At 42.5% G+C, this 21143-nt stretch overlaps 1 protein-coding gene across 4 annotated transcripts; it reads right to left on the reverse strand.

Annotated features, from left to right (window-relative positions):
- Positions 1 to 850: 850 nt before the first annotated feature.
- Positions 851 to 19852, reverse strand: IL22RA2 (interleukin 22 receptor subunit alpha 2). Of its 4 annotated transcripts, XR_009274567.1 has the most exons (8): positions 19719 to 19783; positions 17828 to 17946; positions 16665 to 16815; positions 15685 to 15863; positions 14260 to 14429; positions 13640 to 13817; positions 1964 to 2117; positions 851 to 921 (listed from the first exon to the last, which is right to left on the reverse strand). XR_009274567.1 is itself a non-coding variant. In XM_058802496.1 (7 exons), the coding sequence occupies exons 2-6, from the start codon at positions 17889 to 17891 to the stop codon at positions 13662 to 13664; spliced, it is 720 nt and encodes a 239-aa protein (XP_058658479.1). In that variant the 5' UTR covers positions 17892 to 18034; positions 19719 to 19852; the 3' UTR covers positions 12269 to 12548; positions 13640 to 13661. The 4 variants fall into 4 exon arrangements, 3 of the variants coding, with proteins under 3 accessions (XP_058658479.1, XP_058658477.1, XP_058658476.1); XM_058802496.1 differs by lacking the exons at positions 851 to 921; positions 1964 to 2117 and adding an exon at positions 12269 to 12548 and having other exon boundaries at positions 17828 to 18034; positions 19719 to 19852; XM_058802494.1 differs by lacking the exons at positions 851 to 921; positions 1964 to 2117 and adding an exon at positions 12269 to 12548 and having other exon boundaries at positions 14260 to 14420.
- Positions 19853 to 21143: the final 1291 nt, after the last annotated feature.

Below are 21143 nucleotides of genomic sequence, written 5' to 3' on the forward strand. Positions count from 1 at the left end.
ATACTGCTGGTACCGTGCTAAATAGGTAAATATCTGAGAAGTTTTCAGCTTGGTTGATGCTGTGATATTTTCTAAAATAATGTCAAAGGTAGCAAGTGTGCCAGTCTGAGCTGACTTACGCCTCACATTAACAATGACATGGAAATCTAATTGTGATATTTTGTACTTGCTCATCTCTTACAGTGTGTTATTGACAAATGGCAGTAGCACAAGAGGTCAGGGCAACAATCTGACTTTAAAGAACAGAGAAAAGCCATAAACTTTACTATGACCGTTACCATGACTGATTCCAGTCATAGTAACACCTCCTTCCAGCAAATCACATGGGAAAGTGGGGAATTTACAGGTGGACCAAAGCTGGACTCTGACTGCTGAGGCTGCCTGCTGACTGAGATGATCGAGTATGTAGCCACTTGCTTGGCTGCCTGCATTGTGTGTACGTTCATGAAACTCTGTACAAAACCTCTGAGCATATATTAGGTAAAGATTTCTCTTTTAAGAATTGGTATTCATGTTTAACCCTGACCACCAGGTGTTTTACTGTTATTGCCTTTATATGGTCCCCTGGGCTTTGCTGTCATTCCCGAGAGGGTATGCTGCCACTTGCCCACTGCCTGACTAATCTCACCTCAGGAAACCTTCTATTTCTGTACTCTTCTCAAGTCATGTCTGTACTGGTCTGGTTTTCTTGCTGTGCAAAAGTTTTTATTAGTTTTAACAGAGTAAAAGCAAATTGTTTAAGTAGCAGCAAGCATCACAAACATCTGTGTTTCTACCAGTTATCTTCTGCCACTGGCATATGTACTCACATACACTTGTAATAGGCTTCACCCTTGGGAAATCAGATTTTCAGCTTCTAGATTTGTTTTGTGCTCTGCTCATTTCAGCAGATCAGGTGAGGAGTGGGGAGCTAAGCTCGTCCTGTAAACACAAGTGAAAAAAAAAATCAGAGTGTAGAGCTAGCTGTATGGTGTTGCAGTTCGTTTGAGGGCTCCTGGGGAGTCCCTGGGGGCCCCTAAGCTGTGTGTTCACTGTGGCAGCAGCAGGCAAGGAGACTCCACACGGCTTCTGAGGGTGCTCATTAGACGAGGGTTTATTGGGGTCCCACCCCCAGGAGCAGCATGGTTCCTGAGGGAAAAGGGGGAAAGGGGAGTGTCCTGGGTTGACTATATGATGCTTTTATCCCCAATTCGTCTCATTCTGTTTATGTTGAATATTAAGTTTTGTACCTTTAAGAGTGTTCCAGAGAGTGAAGGGGGGGGAGAAGAAGCAGCAGTTTGTTTTCAGACACTGCACTCACTCCTCCACATTCCTGCTCCTGGACTGTGTTGGCTGCGGATGGACAGACAGCAGGACAGAGCTCTTCTTTTGCTTTTTAGTTAGTTTTAGCTAGCTGAGGCAAAGAAGTTCCCTGGACTGTTTTTTTTTTTCCTTTTTCTTTGGACCTCTTGAAACTGCTCTGGACTGAACACCAGGGGAGCACCGGCAGCTCACACTTGGGCCCACCAGGCCGGGCCTGGGCCGCGGCATTTCCAGCACCAGAGGGATTGATCAGAGACTGAGTGAGCTGAGCTTCAACCCAGGGTTTTCTCAGTTTGTCATCTCTTTTATAGTGGCAAGGGGTCTCATTGTTTGATATTGTTTTTGTTTTATTGTTTAATAAACAGTTTTTTTCCACCTTTCTCCAAGGAGGTATTTTTTCCTCCCAGACCAGATGGGGGGAGGGGCCGATTGGATCTGCTTTTCCCACCAGAGCTCCTGTGGGGGATTCTTCCCCAAATTTGCTCTAAACCTGGACAGGGAGAGAGGGAGAGCTAGGGAGAAAAGGGCCAAGAGAGGCTGTGGTCTCCCTCACACAGCCTAACAGGGAGGTTCAAAGTGGGTGCGGAATAAACCTTGGGCCAATGGGATTACAGATCCATGGTACTGCAGGGGAGGATCACAGGCTTGGAATAAACCGTACCTTCTCAAGGGGTGAGACAGAGCGTATCATTTCAATAAAATGTAACTCCACAAAGGCTGACCACTCGTGGTTCCACCGTGCCATCAGATCACCACCTGGAGAGGACTTCTGCAGAGTGACTTGGTGCACCTTCTTTCTAGGCCATGATAAATGTCTGAAACATGAAACAACTTTGCTGGACCATGCAGACCACAGTCATTGAAACAGCAAGGCAGTTAGAAGAGTTCATCCTTCCAAGGCAAGAACAAACACATTCCTGCGGGGAACATGTAATTCAAAAACTGTTGACTTCAGTGGGAGTTAATCTTCTAAATATCCCTACTTTCAGAGTGTCTTAAATACTTTCATGTACTTATGCTTGTAGTATCCATGTGAAACAGGGAAGGGCACTAATCCAGTCTGTAAAGGTATTCAGAGATGTACAAGCAATCCTCTTTGAACTAAATGATTGCTAGGATTACACAGAAAGCTTGTGGGCAATTCAGGGAACTGGATTTTGTTTTCTGTGATTTCAGGACCTCAAATACTAGACTGCTGTGATACTGCCTATCACACAAAAATAATTGTCAAAGTAATACATTGGTGCCAAATTTGAACATAAGTCTTCCTTTGCAAGAAAGATAATGGCACAGTTTATATCACAGTCAACAAGTTCAGTGGTTAAAGATCAGCTGAGGCTTTAAGTGCCAAGTTATTTTAAGTAGTTGGTTATCCTAACCAACTACTCACTGGTTAGGATGAGTTGGAGCTCTCTGGCACTAAGACTAATTCTTGGGACTCCATAGATGGAAAGGCTTTATAATTCCATGCTTGAGGAGCTTATTCACTGCCACAGTTCTACAGTTCTGTTAATTCTTTTCTCTGCATGCCCCTTTTTCTCTGAAAATGTCATGCTTCAGGACACAGCCTGAACCTTTTTTTTTCCCAAAGTATCAGTGATATAGGAAACATTATTCAACTGAATCATTCATGGATTCTTGGTTTTGGCTGTTTTTTTTTTTTTTTTTTTTTAGCAGAGAGCTTTCCAACTGGCTGAAAGCTCAGAGGTTGATGGCCTCCAAATGCATATCTGCAGCTGTGTGGGATGAGGGTTTCCAGCTCTGCTTTCAGACAGGGAAGCATCTCTCCATGCTAAGATGTGTAAATGACTTCACAGCTCCACATACTGTGGTTGGAAATATTGGAAGGATCCAGTGATGATATCTTGCTTGTATATTTTCTCAGTTTCCTTGTCCCTGGTCTGGGGCTGAGGACCCCAGACTTCTCTCTGCTCCTCAAGCAGAGGAAAGAGCACAGCATAGCAGCTGGTGGTCACAGCTGTGATTAAGGTATTGCATTACTCCTGTCTTGCCACAACATGTCAGTGTAATCCCATATATGGTTCAGCAATGCTTCTTTTTATAGTTCCTTGGTTTGTTTAGAAAACATTGCCTTGGGATTTGGGATTTAGCTGTTTTCTTTTCAGCTTAAATTTGTTTTCCAACCTGTGAAGTAACAGCTGCATGCACTGACTAGAAATGTATATCTTCTGAGAAAAGTAATACAGACTTGTTTCAGGAATAAATCCCTCCCTTTTTATACTTTTCTTTTAAAAAGGAGAGTTCAAGTATTCATCAAAGGCTCAGTTCTGAAATGTACTTTTCCATTGGCTTGGCTCCGGCCAAGCTAGGTACATTTATCAATGAAAAATGAAATTGCACCCTATGAATGTGGTTTTTTTTTTTTTAACTTGGAGTTTTTAAATTGGGATTTTCTTTACAAAGTAATTCTGATTTTTCTGTAGTAGTGAAATGTTCACATCTGGTGTTCACATTGCCTGAAATAAAAAAATTAATAACAATTTTCCTGATGTCCTTTTGTGGGTATAACAATTAGCACAATGGCTCTTCATTGTCATCCTGTTTGTGTGTTTACAAGTAAGTATTTCTGAGGAGTCTGGTCTTCAGACCATGGCTAAAATGCTGTCCCTAATCAAGTGAACAGATGACCTGTATCATTGTGTGAAGTTAGCCTTTGGACTGTGAAAGCTGGCTCTGATTTTGGCACAGCCTGTAGCAAGCAGGGAGTCTGTCCCTGCTTCTGCTTCACAGCCTCTCCAAATAGCTGTGATACCACCCCAGACCCATTATGTCCGGTACTACTCACCGGTATCTGCCCAGAGCTTGCCTAAAACCATGAGTGATTTGCTTTGTGAGGGTTAAATACACAGCCTCCTGATCCATGACAGTAAATGCAAAATAGCCAAGAGAGAATAGTAAACCTCTCACTTTTTTCTCCAACTTTGCCACTAGGAAAGTGAAAGTAGTTTGGGGGAATTCTGTCTTCTCCAAATCCCAAGGATGCCCTGGGACTTGAACCCACTGGACCAGCCTCCTTCTCTTGTTGAGTTTGTCCATGCTGCTCTCCAGATAAATGTTTGAAGGCTGGAAGGACATAATCTGCAAAGGTGTATGTAGGTGCCTCAAAACTTGCTTCTACTTACATTAGGAATATTACATTATGTTTAATAATGTAAGCAGCCAGTTTCACTGTTCTGTTGTGCCTGCTTGTAGTTGCTATGTTCATAACGTGGGTGTAATGTCTTCCAGTGTCCTCTTTTGGCCTGCTGTTTGTGTCACTTCAGTCTTCAGCTTGCTCAAGTCTTGAAATTCATTAGAAATACTAGCACTGGTGTTTGGATAGTAAACATGAAACAGATGTTTTTAATCTTGACTGTTTGTGGGAGTACACTGTGTTCTGCACTGCTCACCAGCTGAAATGAAGTGCAGGGTGGGAGTTAATACTCAGTTTGCTGCCCCTAAACCTCAGTGAGCTCTTTGGACCCTCATGCTTACACAGCAGAAATTTGTTGGGTGTTTCTTTTCTTTTCTAGCCAGCACAGCAAGGAAACATGATGTTGTGAAGTGTAGCTTGTGAAACTTGCACATTGTGAGCAGGAGCAGAGCCCCTAGAGCAGGGAAGAAGCCTAATCCAAGGCAGAGGAGGGAGACTCCTTGTTCTCTTGTCACTGTAATGCTGGTCTGTCAGTCTCTGTTGGTGAAATCACAGGGCCTCTTGTCATTTATAAGAAGCTGAGAGTGACTGGAACAACCTCAGCTCCTGAAGTAAGGCTGGTGAGTGTGCAGAGCAATGTCCTCTTTTTGCCTCCTGCCTCGGATTACGTGGGTATGCTGCACTCCAGGCAGGACTGTTGAATATTGCGTATTGAATTATACTGCCTTCAGAGAAATAGCACCTCACTAAAAGCACTCCCAAAGGTCACTGATTGCAGTATGAGCTCTGACTGGATGTGTTAGATAAAGATTGATCAGAGCTGTCAAGGACAATTTTCATTCCTGTCCTACTCCAGGAAATTTAAACATGTCATTGGAAATCTCACAGTCTGGAAAATTAAGGACACAAGGGTTTTTTTCCCACAGAGAAGAGAGTATTATTTTATTTTTTTCACTCAAAAACCAAAATACTGTCAATGATATTTTAATAAGTGGTATTTTTTCCTCTCAGCAAAATTCCAGTTTTTCATTAGAAATATTTTTCTGGAAGGGTTTCTGTTGATACTCTCCACATGCAGGGCAGAGGCTTATAGAAAATCAGCTGAAGCTTCTATGCTATTCAGTTTGCCCTCCCCTGATTGGCTTATTTCCCCACCTTACACCATAACATAACTGGCTATCCTTGGACCTTGAGAGGTTGTGTTTCTTGCCACAGGTCATCAGGTGTTGGTAACACCAATACGTGGCTCTTCTGTTTGGACAGATTGATGGCTTCACTCTGAAATGTTCTTTTTCCTACTTTATCTGGAAGTAGTAGAATCTTTTTTTGTTGTAATGGTCAGTCATGGTAAAAAACACGAACAACATAATGTTCTTTTGGATGACTGATGGTAACTTGAGTTGGTTCTTTCAGCTGTCTTTAATATACAGCAGGTATAATAATTAGGGAAAGTCCTAGCAGGCTTTCCTCCAAGGCATGACAAACACTGTGTTTGCACTGAAAGGATCACACAGCTGCAGTAGCCCTTGCTTTTTTGTGCCTCTGGTTCTTTTTTGAGGTCATGGCACCGCTGGTAGAGTAAGGAGGCCTATGACTGGAACATTCAGAGTAACTCATCTCACTACATCTCCCAGATGGATTTCCTAGTTCTGGGCATGAACTGCTCAGCTCTTCCCACTGCTTGGGCTTGACCCCAGCCTCTTGTGGTTTAAAGTCTTAGGCACTCAAAGTACATTGCACTTTATATTACTGTGTCTCCTGTTGTTCAGGGAATCTGTTTTTCTGTGGCAAACACCAGTGAGGAACAAATTGGCAAGAAATAATGTCCTTGTGTGCTCAGGGATGGCACAGTGATACGTCTTGTGCAGCTGAGAGGATTTTACTACTTATTTAGTAAGTTTCTGCACTTTAGGCATAAATTTTCATGAATGGAGAAATATTTCATTGAGCTTCAAGAAAGTATTCAGAATGAATGTAATAAAAAGAAGTACCAAACTGGGAACTCAGTCAGTTTCTGGAGTCTCCTCGTGTTCATTTTCCAGAGTTTCACTCATCTTAGTCCATTTTCCACAAGATAATCCAGTTCAAATTTAAAAGTGATCATTCAAATATAAATGTAATTATTTAAAGGCAAAGAGAAGGTCCTTGGCACTAGAAAGGCTACTGTGCCCAAGGTACCCTGCAACTCCAGTGTACATATCAGCATCATCTCATCTGTATTTCATCCCCATAACCAGGTTTTCTCCTCAGATTTCTTAATGTAACCCTACAAATCAAATACACATGACTTCAGGGTCCAGCTTATACCTGGTAAATATCCCATTAGTACATTACAGCAGTATTTCAGTGACTGGAGTAGAGCTTCAGTCACCCAGGCACAGATGTTGTGTGCGTGACTTCAGCTGCCCCACCCCCAGGACATGGGGATCTCATGCAGATCCCTCACTGTATCTGCCAACCACACAGGAATTCCTCTCTCTGGCTTTAGAAATCTTCTCTCTAGTGGCTTTTCTCCCTCCAAGGTTGCTGCTGAAACAGCTGAAGTGGTCTCTCTGATCAGAACACATCTATGTTGTATCCTTACAGGTATATCTTCTCCTTGACTATGGACACACATGAAAGAGTTTTGCTCCATAGAAGTACAGGTCTCCTTTTCAAAGGCAAAAACTGCTTAATGTCTGTGTAATTCATCAAATTACTTTGCTCCTATTTTATATGCTTATTGAAATACACATTTCTGCTCTAATGCTGCTTTCCAGCCCCTGCCTAGGTGCACTTTGTCTTCTTTCCTTTTCTGTCTTTTCCAGCAGTTTCTTCTCCAGGTTTGTGTCTCTGAGTCTCATTCCACCCAGGACATGATTTCACAGACCCTCTGGAAGTGTTTAGGTTTGATTTAACACAGACAATGCTATTGTTTTTCTTTTTGCTGATATCTTTTAGGAGCTTTATTCTTCCAAATATAAGAATTTATATTAAGAAGTTAGCCTAGAAATAAGACCTTAGCCCTGTAAAAATCATGTTCTTGTCAGCTATTCAACAAATCCAGTGTCACCTAACAAGCAATGTTAAAAATACTCCCCTGTTGTAAAAAATGAAAAACAAGATCTTTCTTGGAAAATGGTATGATTTGTGATTTCATACACCCAAAAAAGAAAAAAAAAGTATTAGAAAGACATTGCCTGAAATAAATAAATTAAATCAACAACAATTTTCCTGGTGCTCTTTTGTAGATATAACAATTAGCACAATGGCTCTTCATTGTCATCCTGTTCCTGTGTTTAAAAGTAAGGACATTTCTGAAGAGTCTGGTCCTCAGTGTGATACTTCTGGGTTGCATTTTTTCATTATTAAGGATCAGGGCCCTGATCCTTCGAAAAGATCAAACTGTTTAAAAATTTAAAATTGTCTTCAGTATTTACCTCAGATCATGGAACTTTTCCAGATATTTCTTTCCTTGTAAGCATCAGGGCTCAAGCTTCCTATTTTTCCACCTCCTAAGCCAAAATTCTGGTAGCAATGACTCCTTTAACTGGGTTTTCAGTGGAATAAACACATAACACAATAAAACAACCAGTGACTTCATAATTTGGGGAATTACATTTAAAAGGGATTTTTTTTCCTTTGGAAACCTTTTACAAAAGATTCTGAAAACAAGTTGCAAAGGAGACTGTAACTTTCCTGATCGTGAACATCAGTGTCATTTGTTTCCCTTCCCTTCTCTCCAGAAAGTACCCTTGTTTTGTGTCCTGTGTCCTTTGTCACAAACTACTTTTCAGGAGTTTGAGATTTCTTTTTTTTTTATTTTATTTTTACAGACAGGTTTTACAGATGAGTATCCTTGTAGCAAACATTGGAATCCAGAAAACAGAGAAATCCCCACCTATTTGTGATTAATTCCCTGCAGTCTGGAATAGTTCCTAATGTCTAACAGATCTGTGGCAAAAGCCATATGTCATTTCACAACAGAGCCCCACCCTGGGCCACAAAGTGGTTCTCAGCTAGATCAATGTGTAAGCCCCAGGTCCACATCTGATTAAAGCAGATACATGGGAGGTGTGAATGGGACTGGCCAGATGCTGCACCATATGATAAACACCAAGGGCCATGGCACCCTATAAAACTGGCCATTTATATGGTACAGCTGGCTGTGCATAATCTTCTCCTAATTTATAAGGCTAGAGCATCTGGTTCATTGCTGTTGCTCTGTCACCTTTTCTGGAGGCCTATTCTTGAATTTCTGGTGGCTGAATATTGCTCTTCTGAGTGCCAGTGGAATGGGAAGTTAAATCCATTTATAGCAGGAGATCAGCTCTTATTCTCTCTGGCAAATCAGATATGTTCAAACAAAGTCATGAAAGACAGAAGGGTAGGCCCTTGTGGGATGGGTTCCACTTCACAACAAAATCCTCAACTGCAAACTCTAAAAGAATAATATCTATTTCTCATTGGAGGACCTTCAGATGAGGCCTGTGACAGGCTGTGGTCATCTCTGCAGACATCCCTCAGCAATGTGGCCGGTGAGAGTTCACAGAATTGGTCTCAAGTCCTGCTTTTGTTACTGCTTGATCTTTCCCTCCCAGTGCCATGGCCCTAGAAGTCAGCATTTCTCTCTTTTCTGAAACAGAAGTTGGCACTTGGCACTTGGTTAGAAAATACCTATTGTGCAAGTGACTAAAAAAACAAGAGACAAGTGTTCTCAGCTGGGTCTTGAAAACTTTTTGCAAGGAGGAGCCAAACCAACATTGTGAAAGCATCCTGAACTGAATGGTGTGCACACGCACAGCCCCCTGTGCTGCTGTGTGCCAGCCTGGGCAGTTCCAGAGGCATGGACCCACAGCAGATGATTTGCTTGTGCCAGGAGGAGAAAGAGAAAGGAGGGCTAGAACTCATTCTTCCAGGTGTTCCCAAACTGATCTTTCAGCAGGGAAGTCCCAGTTACAGTTAAGAGAACTCTTTCTCCATTCCACCCTTGTGGAGTTGTAAACAGCAGTGGAGCATGCAGTCTAAGGCACAATAAATTGGTTTTTGAAGTTACAGGATTACCAAGTCTATCTAGAAGCTGTGAGTGCAGATCACTCAGCCTTAGGGGAGAAAAAAATACAGCACCAGTCATTCTATCAAACCCTTCTCCAGTGAAATTACATATCAGAGCAGCGCTGAAAGAAAATTTGCATTTCAAATGGAAAGGGAAAATATGTCTTTGCAGAACATCATGGGGTTGGCAGTAATAAATCATGGTACTGTCAGAATGGAAGTGGGTTCCTGCAACTCTTGCACTGCTTTCTGTAACCTCTGTTGTTGCTGAGGAAGTGAAATCTGGTTAGCCCACAACTTAGCACACAACTGTGTGCAAGACTTCTTCAGATCTTTTATTGCTTTTCCCAGCATTCATGCTTCACATTTTTCATAATTTTATCAAATTGAGAAAATTTCAGGTTTCAAATGTCTTCACAGACCCTTAACATGGCAGCTGCTCTATTTCTAGTTAGGTCTGAATTCTTCAGGTACACCTATGGCTCTGCCTCTTCTTTTCTCTCTCTCTCTCTCTCTCTTTTTTTTTTTATAATGTTCTCTATAAAACAAACAACTTCTCTATAAAAGCTTTATCCTCTGCATCTGACATAGGTACAGTATCTGGAATTGCCAGAATCAGTTCTCTGATAAAGCTTTATCTTTGTTTAATGATGGCAACATGAGCTGCCTGCCCTAAGGAAGTAAATGAATTTCAGAAAGAACTTCAATTACTACAGATACTATTTTCAGGCTGTGATTACCCACTGCTGAAATGCCAGATAGACTATTTCTTAATTGTTTGCCTGAACAGTTTTTCTGGCCAATGCAAGGCAGCAGGATCTCACACTTGTCTTGGCACCAGGTGTTGCACAGAGATTTAAAGGCTTGCCTCTCCAAAAAGTCTTACCTAATAAAGAAACTGTGGGATATGAGTGGGCAAAGCAACTGGAAGAACTGAGAGAGGAGCAAAAAGGGAAATGTGGTCAAAGAAACCCGTGGTTTTATGGAATAGATGTGGGGATATGGCTGGATGTCTGCAAATCTAGTTGTTCAAAGATATCATGTATTATAATCAGGTGTGGAAGTATTTATTATGTAACAAGCTCTTTCATTCTGTTAAATGCAAGAGTGACCAGCATTAACTTCCTTAAACACAGCCTCTTCCCAAATGCCTACTGCCAGCATCCTGAAGCAGCTCTCAGCTCTGATGCCACCAGGGGAGGTGCTAGTGACAGACCATGAAAAATGCTTTGAATTTGGCTTCAGAGAACTCAATGTCTGTTACTTAAACTGAATTGATCCACCTTTGTGTACTTGAATTAAGGGAAAAGTGGATAATAATAATGTAGCTGGGACCTCCATTTTCCCCATGGCTTTCTTTGCCCTTTTGTGTCTGTGCCACTCTCACCTCCTCTAATTTAGTCTGCAATTACAGAACATAGTTAAGTACCAAGATTCTCATTACTTACAGACCTTGCAGATCTGCAAAAGCTATTTCACCTCTCCCTCCTGGCGTGGCTTAGTGAGTCGCTACCCAGACCTTGCCCAAGCAATTTTTTCCCTTGTATGATTAAGGGCTAAAATAATCAGAAATCCCATGTAATGGTCAGCATTCAGTCACCATTTATTATGAAATGGCTTAAATAGAGGTCACAGAATACAGAATTAGGTCTGAAGGAGACCTCTGGAAATCATGAAGTCCATCCCCCCTGTCCCACCAGGGCTACCTAGAGGTGACACAGGAACGTGTCCAAGTGGGTTAGAATGTCTCCAGAGAGGAAAACTCCATTACCTCCTTGGGCAGCCTGTTCCAGTGCTCTGCCACCCTCAATGTAAGGAAGCTTTCCCTCCTGCTGAGGTGAAAGTTCTTGTGTTTTAGCCTATGGCCTTTGCTCTTCATACTGTCACTGGGCACCACTGACAACAGTCTGGCACCATCCTCTGGGCACCCACCTTTGAGATATTTACATGCATTAATGAGATCCCTTCTGTCTTCTCTCCTCTAAACTATCAGACTCAACCCCCACAGATACTTCTTACAAAAGAGATGCTCCAGAGCCCCCATCATCTTTGTGGTTCCCCACTGGGCCCTCTCCGGTCACATCTTGTCTTTCTGGTACTGAGGAGCCCAGAAGTGGACACAGCACTCCAGATGTGCCTTCCCTAGGTCAGGACCTTCTCCCTTGACCTGCTGGCCACACTATTCCCAATGCACCCCGGGATCCACTGGCCCTGCTGGGATCCACAAGGGCAGTGCCAGCTCATGGGCATCCACCAACATTCCCAGGTTCTTCTCGGCCAAGCTGCTCTCCAGGAGGTCAGTCCCCAGCCTGTGCTGGCACTTGGGGTTATTCCTCCCCATCTGCAGGGCCCTACACTTGGCCTTGCTGAACTTCATTCAGTTTCTCTCCACCCAATTTTCCAGCCTATCAAGGTCCCACTGAATGACAGCACAGCCTTCTGGTTTATCAGCCACTCCCCACAGTTCTGTTTCAAACTTGCTGAGGGTCTCTTTCCTTTAACTGCCTTTCACTGAATGGAAGAGAGGATCTTTCCTGTTTTAGTTCACGTTAATCCCTAACTAATCACATACTGGTTTCACTGTCAGAAATATTGTGTTGAGGGCCCTACAAAGACACTCTGAGCATGGAATTACTCCTGCATTGTACATTTCTTATTTTAAAGGAAGGACACCTTTTTAATTTTCAGTTGTGATCATGTAGAAAACATAAAATATCTGAAACTTCTATTTTATAGATAGTATTTTAATTTCAAGATGTAAAATACAAAACCCCTAGAAGCAATCTTAAGGATATTTCCACAAAGACTTTTTTAATGGTTTCATTTTTATATTGCAAGTTTGTTACCTTGGAAAATGCAAATATATACCATCATGAATTGTAATATGGGACATACAAAGACTCCTTCATGTAGCATAAAAGGATTGTGATCAAATAATCAAATAATTTAATGCAGCAAAGGTTAGTTTAAAAAGTATCCAAGTATGTATTCCAGACATAGACAGCAGATGTTGATTTACAGCTGGACCTGTGATGGAAGGCATCTTCTGCCATTATCCCTGTAATGAGGAAGAGAAAGAGAATTGCTGCCGGCATGTGCATTTAAGCTTGGTGGTATTAAACTGAACTGACATTCAACACATGCCCTTCACCTGCATCTGTCCTGTCCCTCTGCAAGTTGTTTGGAAGTCCAGCTCTAACCAGCTCTTTACAGTACAGGGCAGGCAAGGAAAAAATGCAGGAAAGTCCCCTAGGAAGTGACTCCCTCCTTAGCCTAAACCCACTGACCAAAACTCGAGAGACACCAATGATATGCATCATATTATGCAGAAGAAAGGAGAACTTCTATGGTTTTAGGGTACAGAACTGAGAACAGAAGCCCAAGTTAAAACTGACACTTTTCCAGTTTTCCTCTGTTTCCCCAAATCTGAGCTTGGTAAGGCCAATTCCAATGAAGTCAAGTTTGGGTTAGGTCTTTGTACTCTCTGTGCCTTTGTACCTGCAAGGCAGGATTGATAGCAAATCTTTTGGCTAGGGATATGACATGTGACAATAGCCTCGTGATTGATGTAAGTAAAAAAACCAGATTTTTCATATCAGCTAGTGGAGATAATTCTTGCATTTTGGCCCGTGGGAACTCATGACATTTGATAACTGATTTCTTTTTAAAAACACTACACTGAAGAGTGTCCATGAAAAGGGGACAGGCTCATTTTAGTTATTCCATCAGATCAATTCCTGAGCAGAAAAGGCTGGCAGAGCTTGCAGGAGAATTGCATGTTAATAAAGTTGGAGGTCACTCATTTTTCTAGTTAATTATTACTTGACAGAAATGCATTTATGAAAGCCATGCTACGTATAACTATTTAACTATACTATGTACAGCTGTTTAAAGAAAGGGAAGAAGCAGATATTTCTGAGGCCAGTGCCAGCATGCAAATAATTATCTATCCCATTCCTATAATCATCTTGGCCTTATCATTCTTACCTGGTGTGCATCTGAGATTGTGTAAGTATTCCAGGTAATACTGTCATGTGGGATGGCAGTTTCTATGCCACACTTTTTCTCTACTTTTGGAGAGTATCTGTCTTTGGTGAGGGGAAAGATCTTGACTTCCAGAGTCATCTCCAGTTTCAGACAGTGACTTACCTGTCTCAGAGGTGCAGCCCTGTCACTGCAGCACGGTACATTGCCTGCTGCTGTAGGCGCTGCTGTGGTCCAGCATTGGCATGTACATTTTAGCCACAATGCAGTAGCTGACTCCAGGCCTCAAATCTTCTATTTTAATTACCTTGTCTTTCCCTTCATACACCAGGACCCTGTGTTGCTTCATACAGAGTGGAGAAAGAAGAGCCAATCAAGCATGTTTCCCTAGCAAGTGTGTCTGAGAGTAAAGTTCAATGAGAACAGAGGATGCAGAACAGCACATGAACTTACACAAACTCAACAGCATTAATAACTTATTTATGTTTTTAAAAGAAAATTCCCTTCCCCCTCCCCCCCCCAGATTCCTCTCCAGTACCAATTTTTTAAACTAGGTAATGGATTATGAAGTATTAAGTTGATGGAAAATAATACAGGGAGGAATTACAAATCAGTTCAATCAAATTCAATTCCTGAAAGATAAGCCTACTTGTTTTCAAACACTTGCACAGTCATTGCTGCTCTCACAATCCCAGAAGACTCTTTCAACAGCAAAACAAATAGGGTGTGCCCACACTTTTCTGGCTATTCAATGGTAAAGGGTTCATATCTGAATATGCTCTTACCTCATCTAGCAAGTTGTTAATTATGAAGACTTGATACAGCAGATCATAATAGTTTGTCATTGGTATTTTGCTGCCTCTCTTCCTTCTATAAGGAGAACGCGGAGCCTGGAGCTTTACTGTTATGGATTTGTTGCTATGAACCACAGTGACCATTGGAGGTCCTATCATAGCTATGGAAAAAAAACCCAAAGCTATAAACACAATTATAGGTTATGAATAATATTTGCAAGAATGCAATTTGAATCCTTTCAACAAATGCTCATGGTACCAACAGTATATTATGGTGTACTTACTCCTCAAGTGACACTTTGTAAATTCTTGCTTCTTGGTGTTTATTTGGTTTGGTTATTGTTATTTTGGAGGTGACATTTCCTGTGTTTGTAAATCTATCTTTGAGCCAAGCTTTTTGAAATTCCTTAGAGCCGATGTTGCTATGTGCTGACTGGTCAAGAAAAATTCCAAAATTGCCCTGATTTTCTTTTTCCCTCGTATTTGTCTTTGTGCTTTCTGCACAAAACATCCAGTTAAACCATTTCAGCTGTGCCAAGGATGCAGTTTATGTCATCACTTTCAAATATTTTGGAATCAGCTTGGTTAAACACAGCTAAGGCTTGAAGCCTATGCCTGCGTATATGTGTGTGCAGCACCAGCAGTGTGGGGACACGGGACAGCAGCTGCCACACAAATCCCTCCAAGAGGAGGAGGAGGTGGCACAGGGCAAGATGTTCTGGTTTTGCTACAAGGCACTTTATGTCAAAGCTTGTGGTTTCATCTGTGCAGGAGGCTCAAGGTAATTTGCACTTCGGGGCTGTGGAGTGACCCACGCTGGCAATTTGATTTGGCATTGGCCAGTGAGGGAAAACAGGTTAATTCATGGTGAACTTGCTGGTAGGTAGACTGCTATTGTTCATTGTGGGCAGTCCTCCATTTCTAACATACTGTGGCACTATAATGACAGTGCTAGCCAAAAGCTTTGCACATGTCCTTTCTGTGTCCTTTCCTGCAGTCGGAATAACACATAAATGTGACAAGAATAGTGGCCACACACCACACAGCTCTGTTCTCTCTTCTCCCCACAAGGAAAAAATGCTTCCTTTTTTATTGTCTTGAGTCCTGTCTTTCCAGAAGCTCCAAAAATGCCTAAAAATTATTTGTGTACTTCCATGCCCAGAGGAAGAGCTCGAATTAAAGGGATTTTTTGATCTTCTAATTACTGGTAAATGGCTGTTTAGCCATAATCGCTTGGCTTTCAAGTGTGTGGAGAACTACTCTGGCACAACAGTTCACTGGAGAGCTATTACTCACTTCTTTACACACAGCTTTGTGGCTAGAAAAGGATAACTCATGTTTGCAAGTTGTGAGCAGAAATGATGTGTTTCATGCCATGGAAGACCAAACTCCTTCCAGGAAAGTGTTTGCACTTACTTTCTCTCCAAGGAGTGAATCTGCAGCTGAGGCTCCAGCTGGAGTAGACACCAGCCAGGGCTGCCCTCACTCTGCTGTAGTAAGGCTCCTGGATGTCAGAGGTCTCATGTGTTAGGTCACAGACATGGCTTGAAATCCCCCAGCACTCATCTTTGTTTTGCCACGTGCTCTGCCCATACCTGTGGAGAAGGAGGAGGAAGGATGTAAACTTTAGGGATCACTGCCTGTGTCCATGCAGATTCTCAGCCATCTGTTTTACTCTTGTGGCACTGACAAGTATCCTGCCATGGAAATTAACTGCCTTCAGTTTGATAACAAGGAAGGTTGATTTCATGGGTGCTTGGGAGCTACTGGTTTCTGTCTTTTCTGAAAGAAATCTAAAGCAGAGACAGGGTCACCAGCACTGTCAGAAGCTGTCTCTTAGCTGCCCCATGGGAGAGGTGGGCAAGCTGTGGCTCAGCCAGTGTGCTCACTGGTGGGCAGAATGCTGGCTTTCACTAAACTGTTCCTCAAGGGCAATAATCATTTCAGGCAATCACCAGTGTGCCAAGGATGGGAGCAGACCCTGGAGACCAGCCCCTAATGTTGCCTCAATCTTTCCAAGCAAGGCACCCTGAGACAGTGCTGTGGGCAAGGTAGGCCACTGATATGCATTTAATGTACTATTATAGAATAACTTGACCTACCCAGACCTGCTTGAGGCAGGTGGCTGGACCCAGTGGCTTTCAGAGGTCCCCTGCAAACTACATTTTCCTTCAAATCCTTGGTGCAATGAGGGTGCAGAGCATGGTGCTTACTCCTTGCCTGCCTTGTGCTGCTTGACTGCTCCTTATGGGATTGGTAAGTGCAGAAACAACTGAGAGCTGGCAGCCAAGCAGGACATGGCTGCTGCCCTGGAATGAGAACCTCCTGCCACCTGAGAAATCATTTTATGCCCAGCAGGGCTGAGCCCCAGCCCAGTGGGAGGCGCTGGTACTTACACTTTGTACTGCACAAAGTAGAGCGCATCTCTGGCCTCTCTGGCCCACCCAGGCTGCCAATGCAAAGTGGTGTTGAAATTTAACGAATGGAACTCTACCTTCTGTGGCTTAATCGAATCTTGCAGGTCTTGGTTTCCCAAAACTAAAAGCGCTGCAGATAAGAAGGAATAATAACATAAGGGGTTTGTCACAGACACGCTCCTCCATGCTGGAATCAGAGGGTATTGCTACAGACCATGTTGCTTCATGACTAGCAGACCACAGGGAAATTAAATCTCCTGGATCTCACATTCTAAACTTTCCAAGTCACGAAGTCGAGCAGTTGCAAAAGAAACACAGTTAGAACTATGAAAGGAATACTTTTATGTGGTCTGAGTGTTTGAGGTGGGAGTTTTTGCTGTTTGTTTTGGGTTTGTTTGTTCATTCATTGTTATTTTGTTTTCCTTTTTTCCTTTTATGTTGGTTTATTGGTATATTTTTCCTTAGTGAGTTTGCTGCTGTGAAAGATGCCCGATGATCATCCCAGGAAACAAACCCTTCAAATCTCTTCACAGAATCTGCAGTGAGCATCCCCATCAATACTTAAAAGTCAAGTGCTCTTTCTTGCTTTACTCCACAGCTCAGCTTTAACCTGAAGAGATTATAGCTCTTTTAACTGTTACCACAGTCGTGTTTACCAGCTCCTGCCTAATAAACAACCACCTGAAATTCACTTCTTTTCTTGTCTGTAGCACTGGAAAAGCTGTCTGACAATTTTCAAGATCATCTATTTTCAAGATGATCTTACTTACTATATTACTTATAACAGGTTCAGTTAACAACCTCTCTGAATCATTCAAACCCTAATATTTTTGTGGGTTTTGCAACCCAGATAACAGCAGCTTTTAACCTGGCAGAGCACAGAATCAGATAAGACTTGTACTGGCTGAACTAAAACTGGTAATACAGCCATGAAAAAATCTAACAGCTAACACGATCATTTTATCTCCATTTCAGAACCTGGAATGATAAAATAACAAACTAATTTGAAAGTGACTAGCTTTTGAAACCCACCAAAAGATACAGAGATTTCTTAACTCATCCAAAAAATTCAATAACAAGCCCTGTCCTTCCACTCCCCCTTGCCTTCCCACATAGGAAAATAGCAAAAAGCCCTTACTTACAAGTTGTCTCATCCTGAAGCAGGTGCATCAGTAAGCAGAGGAAGGAAAGCATGATCCTCCTCATGCTTAGGAGTGCAGCTCCATGACTGAAAAGCACCTCTCTTCCTCTTGGGCATGTCCTATGAGGAAGTAATTGTTAAGCACTCCAGAGTTCCCCTTATTTTCAGTGGTTTCCAAATTCCCCGGTTTGGCTTTGGTTTAATTTAACTGCAAAACATATGAGTAGCTCTAAATTAAACATGAGCAATTGTTCTTTCTTGGCAGCTGTGGTCATGCAGAGTTTGGAACTAATTATGAACCAAGCCATTATGAAAAAGGTCCTTTTTTTAACACACTAATTCCCAGATGATGTCTGCCAAAATTGCTTTACCCCATAAATTTATCACAGAAGTTTTCTTGCTTGCCATGTTAAGATTTTTAATATTTTATTTATTTATTTATTTTTATTTATTTATTTACTTTCAGCTCACTAGTTGCTCAGAGCTGAAGAACACAAGAAATTTTGCTCTGAAGATATAAAAGACCTACCCATGGGATGCGCTTTGGGTTTGATGGACTGCCTCTGGGCCAAAAGCAAGAGCTGGAGTTTGCAGATGTGCTGGTGGCAGGACATCATCTAGGGGGCTGTCACTGGAGGAATGAGGGGCTGTGAAATCACTTCTGGCTGTTGAACAGCATGTTCATCCCATGCTGGCTGCCGGGGAGATGCTGGGATGCTGGGGAAATTGCAGGACAGACAGCCTCCAGACTGGAATTAGGAAGATAAGCCCAGCCCACAGGGCAAAGTGCCACTCTGGGTTGGACTTTCAGACTGCTGGGAATCGTATGCCCCAACTGGTGCAGGTGTGCTGCACACTGCCTGCACAAATATTGGCATTTGTCGGTGTTATCCTCTGCATCCTGCCTGCCCAACGTGTCCAACCCTACAAGCTTGACCCCAGGGCTGGGGATGCTGGGGCTCTCCGTTGAAAAAAATCTCACTTTGTTCTTGCAAATGCTTTAATGCAGTCTGCCAGGTGGGAGAGGAGTTTTGTGCTCCTGGGATGTGTGGAAAGCTCAGACAATTCTGTTGCTGGTGGGGAACGCCGTGCTGCTGCCTAGGCTTGCCCCTCTCTCTTCCGTCCCCAAAAGCTCCCCGATGCTGACACCCACTGGTACTTCACTGCTCATGCACTAGTGCAACTAAGCACAAGTCAGGACGCTTTCTCTTTCTGCAAACTCATGATGATAAGCAGGAGGAGAAAAATGCTAATTTTGTAAGACTTAGCGCAGCCCTGTGTAACAGCTTTCACAAAAGGAGTAATGGATGTGAAGACTACCTGTCTACTAACAAATAATTGTCATGAAATCATCTTTACTTGGGAAAATGTGGAAACAGAAGACTTGTCAGGTCAAAAAAAGTGCAAGTTCTGGTTCGAATGAACTTATTTGAAGGCCACCAGTTATATTGAACAAACTGAGCAACATCTAGTCAAGAAGCTGATTTTGGTCAGATAGATGGGCACAGGGTCTCAGTGCAGCTGATCACCTATATCTCATTATACTAGCACCAAACCTGCCCCATATATAGTAGAATGCTAACTGTGTAGCTTTGAATAATGAATTAGTCAAACCAATTAAGGGAATTAAAGAACTGAGAAAAAATGAAGAAGAAAAACCCCACCAAATTGCAGGCAGGAGTCAGAAATTCTATCTCCAGCTGCAGATTTTTTTTAAAAATTAATAGTTTATTTACTTTAAATAGTTCCCCACGCCAAATTCAATTAGTATTTCATCATGTTATATGAGCTCAAGTACGGGAATAGGGAACTTTTACAAACCAATCACTAGACTGAAAAGTCATCAGCGTTTAGTCACAGGTCATGTATTTATTTACTCGAATTGTACACACCTTCCCATATCCCAAGAAGCAGCCCATTGCCAGGAGCTGAAGTGTGGACCTTTGTCAAAGTTCCTTTTGATGGTGGTTCCTCCTAGGAAAGCAGAGCTGAGGGCCAGACTGCCAGCACCAGCGGGTTTTGCTCGGAAAGGGCTGCTGTGTGCTGTGGTGAGAGAAATGCCTGTCACATGGGTGCTGGAAAACACCCAGCGTTTCCTGCGCACGGCACTGCGATAGCGCTTTATCTGCAGCTGGGCTGTGCTCTGCGCTGACTCCTCACACACTTTCTGCTGTCATTGAAACAGCCGCTATGGCAATAGCCGCCTATTGGCACCTGTGCTACTCATCGGCCTCGGTCCCACTGCTTCAGGGCTTTGTGGGGTACAAATCAGCACAGCCACAAGGAGCAGCTGCACGCACACACGTGTGCAGACATGTACACGTATGTCTGGAGTCTCACAGAATACCTATATAGTGTATATACAATGTATTTGCAGTGTATATAGCACATTTCAAAAAGTACACTATCAAGGAGCACAGGATGATGCAGGCTGCAATGCTGTTTAAAAATGAGAACTGCTATAAACAATATTAAAGCTACTCTGAACAGTGCTTTATGAAGAAATGGAAAGTTGAAGTGTATTACTTAGCCCAGGAGAATCCACATAAGTAGTTATGCTACTAGCTCATCCTAGCTTACACTACAGCATGTTTCTGATCCAAACCATTGTGAAACAGCAGAATTGATATTTTTGTGACCCAACATAAAAAAAACATGGGTATGAGATTTTTTTCCATTGCTGGAATAGAAACCTATCTGAATGCTGTGTAAACAGCTTGCTTTCTTTTGAGGATACATTATTGCTACACAGAGGTAAAAGTCAAGTATTTTTGCTGAAAGCTGCTTGACCCATTTCATTTGAAAGGACCACCTCCTTGTTACTCTTTTTTATTCTTGTGCCCTTGAAAGAGTTGTTTCCCATACATAAGAGGGGGACATGCAACCCTGAAAATGCTACTGCAGCACAACCTTTGGGTTTTCAGATGTGAGTCTGACATTTGCAGTGGATGTCAGGGTGGGTTTTGCTTACATGCCTGAGGATGTGGGAGGATGAAGAAAGCATACCCAAAGCATGCAGGGAATACTTCTAGCAACTGCCAGAGGCAAGGCAATTCTCTCTCATGTGTGGCATTTCACACAAAAATAAAAAAATGTGAGTGGTTCGTGTTACTCTAAAGACTATTTGCAATTGGAGCCACAGTTTTCAGTCTTTTCTAAAGAGCCAGTGTGGACTCAGAGGAAAACCTGTCTTGGGAGGGGACTCTGGAGGTCATCTTGTCCAGCCTCAGCGCAGGGATAGTGACAATTTCATTCCACAGTTAGCCACCTTTAACATGAATTTCCTCCTGCAAATCCTAGTGGGATTCCTCTGCTGC

The sequence above is a fragment of the Ammospiza caudacuta genome, chromosome 3 (assembly GCF_027887145.1).
Source record: "Ammospiza caudacuta isolate bAmmCau1 chromosome 3, bAmmCau1.pri, whole genome shotgun sequence".
In the NCBI taxonomy this organism is placed as follows: domain Eukaryota; kingdom Metazoa; phylum Chordata; class Aves; order Passeriformes; family Passerellidae; genus Ammospiza; species Ammospiza caudacuta.

What these genes read in the sequence shown, in the direction of transcription:
- IL22RA2 (XM_058802493.1), bottom strand. An exon ending in TACTTTGTGCAGTACAAAGT is followed by an intron (nt 15,864 to 16,664) that starts GTAAGTACCAGC and finishes CCTTCTCCACAG; the next exon opens with GTATGGGCAGAGCACGTGGC. An exon ending in ATTCACTCCTTGGAGAGAAA is followed by an intron (nt 14,430 to 15,684) that starts GTAAGTGCAAAC and finishes TTTTTTCCATAG; the next exon opens with CTATGATAGGACCTCCAATG.